At 47.1% G+C, this 5,702-nt stretch overlaps 1 protein-coding gene across 1 annotated transcript in view; it reads right to left on the bottom strand.

Annotated features, from left to right (window-relative positions):
- Window positions 1–783: 783 nt before the first annotated feature.
- EFHD1 (EF-hand domain family, member D1) overlaps window positions 784–5,702 on the bottom strand; it is a 7,542-nt gene continuing 2,623 nt past the window's right edge. Inside the window, exons 2-3 of the mRNA XM_010284399.1 lie at window positions 2,431–2,565; window positions 784–1,317 (exon numbers count right to left, since the gene is read on the bottom strand). Of these exons, the coding sequence (XP_010282701.1) occupies window positions 1,183–1,317; window positions 2,431–2,565 (270 nt within the window). The 3' untranslated portion in view covers window positions 784–1,182. The remainder of the gene's footprint in view (window positions 1,318–2,430; window positions 2,566–5,702) is intronic.

A 5,702-nucleotide genomic window follows, 5' to 3' on the forward strand; every position in this document is an offset into this window, starting at 1 on the left:
AATTTGAGCAAATCCATCCATGTTTCGAGAGAGGTCTCTGAGGGAACACAGCTCCCCTGCCATGACCTACAGTGTATATACCTAGACAAGCAGTAGGCATTTTAACATTTGTGGGCAAGTTTCCTGTGTTTGTGAAAGAAAACGGCTAATAATATAGTGCAAGCCCTCCGAATTCAGTTCAGCTAAACGTGCTCCCCTTGTTGCTCTTCCCTTCTTGAGCAGGGATTGTTCAATATGCTGGGCTGGTGTTACTTGTTGTGGCTCTAATGAAATCAAACAATGTCACCTTCGTGATTCAGGATATGAGCAAATTTCCAAATAGAAAACCCCAGTGTGATTGCATCGTCCAGCTAGCAATATCCCTTCAAAACAGATACAGCTGCCTAAGGCTGGAAAATACAGTGAAGCCATACAGTACACTAAACGTGATGGAATGTGAAAGAAGATACATGGTCAGGCAACTCAGTTTTCTATTCCTCGTTTAAGAGAGCGCCAGCTTCCTCCCTTCAAAGTCTTGGGAAAACTCAGCGCTTATTGAAAGGTTTATTACTATGGCACTTCAGAGAAGAAAAACTGGAAGACTCTCCAACATGCTGGGTGGCAGGAAATGATAATTAATTTGATCCATGTCCCTAGTAACTATCTTTCTCTCTTCACAGTGTTTTCACAGTGCCTGTGGCACGGAGCTTTGAGGACAAATAAAGGGGTAGTCAAGGATGCGTGACAACACCCAACAGCAGTACAAACGTACAGGACATCAAGCTGTACTTCGTACACCGATTTACACAAGACCTCACTACTTGCCTGTAAGCGAGGAATGAATTAATAAGGAGTTAAGAGAAAAAGGATGTCTAGGAAAGAAGGAAAGAATGAAGGCAGTGAACATGACACTTGTCAGTGCTCACCGTGATTTGCTACCTGCTGTTTCTGCTTCAGGGTGATGTGCTCCTGACAGTTCAGAGCAAACAGCACGTACACAGCTCTTACGATTCGCATCATTATGAACGCATGGTAACTGCAAGAGTTGTGCCCTTAGAAACTCTGGAGGATCTTCAGGAGAGGAAGGCTAGCAAAGCTGTAACAAGTTTTAGGCAGGATCCAGGCAGTTCTCTCCAGGTAGAGCCCTGATCTGGGAAACGTACCAAGTCATGTGCAATCTCGGAGTGCATATTGGTTGGTCGGTTACTGGGTAAATGCAGATTTTAACTCCCTGAAAGCCGCTCGGCGGTGTTTCCTTTCCTCCTCTTCCCGCTTTCGCTCATCCTGCTCAGCTTTTATCTCTGCTTCAAACTTACTGGCTGAAGAGAGGGCTTGAACCTTTACAAGAGAGAAAATAAAAGAACATCAAGCCTTGCATCAGAGGGAGAGCCAGAGCCTGAACTACTCCCAGATGAGCAACGCAGAACTGTTTGCTGCACCTTCCAGCACTTGCTGGGAAGCTCTGTCAGGATGGGTCAAGTATTAATTACACTGCAGTGCTTGGGTATTTACACCCAATACTTGTTAGCTTGCATAACTTTAACATCAATAAAAGAAAGGTCATTTCCTAAGAAGTCACTAACAAGTGACCAAAACAATGCCGTTGGTACCAGGTCACATACATTCTTTCTTGTAAGCAGGCAGCATAGCCTAAGTTGTGAGTACACAGTGGGAGAAACTACTGCAGAAGACAGTTCTGAATCACAGCCAAATCTGAGAACATCATACTACACCACGGATAATCTGCAGATCAAAGAGACATTGTTTATTTGCTGGCTATTTTTCCAGCTTTCATCTCGGTACATCTGCTGTGCAATAGCTGTGTTATGCTCTTGGGAAAAAACTTCTTATATAAACAAGCAGGATTATTTTCTCTCCAAGAGGGCTTTCAAAAAACGGTGCTTTGTCAGCTTCAAATGGTGCAAAGCTCTTTCTGCCAACACCAGGACCCCGCAGAACAATTTTGATTCCAAAGGTTACAGAGAGCTCCTCGAGAAAGAGATGTCTGAAATCCTATACTTCAAAATACTCCATTCACCACTGAACTCTGAGTGTTCAGGTTGAGGGAGGCTTTGCAAAATGGGAAACTCAATCCCATTAGTTTCCAGGATGCTTTTTGTCTTTAAAAGCGGTTAGCCAGCTAGTCCCATAGAGCTCCCAGCCACAGGGACACAGGTCAGCCAGTCAGCTCTACCAGGGTAAGACCCACAGCAGAGGCAGTGAATTAAGTCGTTCTAGGATTGATCTGCAGAGGAAAGCTGTAACTGGAGTCCAACATAAAGTTTGAAGGGAAAAGCTATGGCTGAGTTTAGGGAGGGAGGAGGCATGAAAGACACATCTAGGAAGAAATCTGGCAGTATCTTGTACTGAAAAGCAAGCAGGGTCAGTGTCTCAGTGGCAATTAAGGCCTGTGTGCAGAGCTTTTTCACGTTTTTCTGTGCCACAGCATACCTTCGCTTCAAAGAAGTTCTTGGCTCCTTTGACTCCCTCAATGGAGACGTCTATCTCCGAGAGCTTCGCAAGAGTCAACAGGCCGCTGTCCTCCTCAAGTTCCCCAGCTGCAGCTTTATGGAAAATCAGCAGGAACTAGTAAGACAGAGAGGAAGCATTCAAGTTTTTTACTGAAGCTCAATTTAAAATGCAAACAGCACAGACATTTACCTGGAGGGGGCTGGAATTTACATTTCTGAGCAAAGGAAATCAAGTCTATATAAATGAAGTGGCACCATGCAACTTGTGCTCCAGTGCCCTGGCTGTGGTACACGCCTCGTTGGACCAAAAGGTAGAAATCTCAGAGAAAGAGGGTTTTCTGTGGAGCAGAGCCCTGGTGAAGCAAGCACAGCTCCTACCAAGCCTACATGGGCAGAGGAAGGAGGATACCTCTCCACCTGCCTAGTACAACCATATGGTAGGCTCAGATATACCTCTTTATGTCCCCACATCCTAATGGTATATTCACAAGCCCCCCCCCAGCTTTCCCAGTGTTCTGAGGGCTCAGATCACACACCATAACAACAAAAAGCAGGGCAAAGACAGCCCTGGCTCACTCCTGAACCCCAGGTTCCCTGGACCAAGGTGCCAGTGCACCATGTTACGAGAAGAGAGCGGAAAGGGATCTGGGGACTGCCTGGCTGCTATGAACCCTGCCTTCTGTCCTTCCCAACTCCTGTGGTCCACACTGTACGGGAGGAGAAAACAAAATCAAGGTCAAATGCACCAGAAGAACAGAACATAATTACTTCAACTGGTCCAGGGGATGGGAAAGTGACTCAAATCAACCCTTGGAGTTATATCTCAGCCTGTTCCAGGGAACCTTGGCTGGTTTTGCTAAGGTGAGCAAAGCCTATGTATTCCTGTCGTGCCCTTTAAATAACATACAGGAGCACTTCTCTAAGAGCTGTCGGAGGTCAGGTCAGAGGCATGCCCTTGTGATAGTCAGAGTGGCTTGCACAAGTGTCCACAGAGCAACTGGTTTTGAAACCTTTGCCTTGCACTGGACCATGGACATTTAACAAATCCAGAGTCACTATAGCAGAGTACATACTGGCAAGTGAATTGCAAAAGGAAACAAAAATAAAAGCCATATAATCCTCCAGGAAAGCACACTTTTTTTTTACTGAAGGAACAAGACCTGCCTGCTTAAAAATAAAGACTTCTACACCACCTTCAACCTGCCAGCTGAACTCCAGGTTAAGATGTAGATCCTCTATGCATAATTTGAGAGGTCCTGTAACTCCCTGCTATTCTTGGTCACCCCAGGAGGTGTCTTAACACTTGGCATAGTACGGAAAGAACAGAGATGTGGACAAGTCACTCGGGTACAAAAGGAGCACAAGCAATAAAGCTGTGCCACTGCACCACCTCAGTCCAGGGCAGAGGGCCGCAAATACCATGTAGCCTTGCCTTGAAATCCATTTGCACAGGAACATCAACTATCTCTAGTGCTGTGGTCCTCAGACTGCCAGACTTGGGACTTGCTGCTTCCTACGAAGAGCCTGAGCTGTCCCAGAGGAGGGCAGCAAAGTCCCAGCATCCACTCTGAGCCAGTTCCTAATGCGTTGCTCACAGAAGCTGGTGGAGATGCAAGAGTTTGGGAAGGCCTCCCATGGGGAAGGGTGTGGAGATGACAGCTGCGCTGCCTGCCCTCTCAGAGAGGCGGTATCACCAGGCATTGCTTCATGCAACGGCCTCATAACCCATGTGTGCTCAGCACAGCGCGGACAGAAAGCAGGCTGTGCTTGGGGAGGGAACTTTTCCCCCTCCAAACACATGTAAGAAATTTAATGATGCTCTGCTGAATGGGCAAAACATCCTACTCGGAAAGAAACCAAATCGTCCCTAAGATATCCACTCCCTTTGCTCAGATCCGCTAGGCTTGGGCTAGTTCTTCTATTCCTCCACCACCAGGCATGGTGACACGGAGGGCTGGCAGCCAGGCTGGCGTTAGTCATGGTTCCTCCTCATAGTTTCTGCTCCACCCTGCAAGTCCCACTTCCTGGCATCAGAAAAGGGCAGCGGAGGCAGCACAATCCTGAGGTCTGGTACAGCTGTCACCCAGGGAGGGACTGGAAACACCCAGTCACGAGTACAAATGTGCATGAATCATACTGAAACTAGGGAATGGAGCAGCAATCCTCCCGTGGAATATGGGCTGCCCCAGCCAGGAAGCTGAGCTCAAGGGAAACCAGGGACGGAGCCACTGGTTGGAGCAGACACAGCATAACGTCAGCCCCAAGAACCCAGCAAGGTGGACCACGGGGCATCACGCTGGTTTCCACAGGAGCTCAGGAGCAATCCCTCATCATGTAATCACACTGTCTGCAGCCCACCTCACCAGTTATTTGCCCTCGAGGTTTTTTTTTTTTTTTCCCCCCTCACACTGCATCTAATTTTTTTAAGCCTAAATTTCTTTCCTTGAGTCACAGAGGGAGTCTTGTGCAGTTAATTGTTGATGTGTTGATAGATGCTCAAAGGTCAATGGTAAAGGCACTAACTAGCGAACACCAGAAATCTGCATTCAGTTTCCCAATGAGTTCCCATTCCCAGCCCATCCCACAGCCTTGCTGGACCCAGGACATGTCACATACATCTAAGCCTTAGGGAAATTGTCAACAGAGAAGCAAAAGTGAATAATTTTGGTACTTTTAAAAACTCTGTTCTCAAGGAGGACATGACACACACTTTCCACCGCACTAACCTAATAAGAGATTTATCTGCTCTCACATCCTTTGTGATCCAAGACCTACCCCACAGTGCCAGATCTCTGAGTGATGCTGCAGTTACACAGCCCCACCAGGCACCGTACTGGCCTCAGGGACATGAGGGAAGGTACAGGACTGACTGGCAACAGCAGCCTTGGAGCAGCTTGCCAGAAAAGCAATGCCACCCAAAGCTGTGGTTTGTACCAACCCTGCTAGCAAACACATGACGTGGGTCAGCGTTTAAGCTGGTGCAGGCATGGGGGACAGTGGGTGGATTTTTGCGGGTTCTAGATAGCAGCTACAATCAGACATTACTATTACAGCAATTAACTCTGGTTTCCTGTGGTAATGACAGAACTAGACAGTCAGGTGTTTTTTTCCCTGCACTGCACCTAATCTTTTTAAGCCTAAATTTCTTTGCTTGTGTCACAGAGGGAGTCTTGTGCAGTTATTGTTGATGTATTGATTGATGCTCAAAGGTCAATGGCAGAAAACAGCTTTCCCAACAGGGCCAGAGGGTCA

This window comes from Phaethon lepturus, unplaced genomic scaffold, assembly GCF_000687285.1.
Source record: "Phaethon lepturus isolate BGI_N335 unplaced genomic scaffold, ASM68728v1 scaffold593, whole genome shotgun sequence".
NCBI lineage: Eukaryota > Metazoa > Chordata > Aves > Phaethontiformes > Phaethontidae > Phaethon > Phaethon lepturus.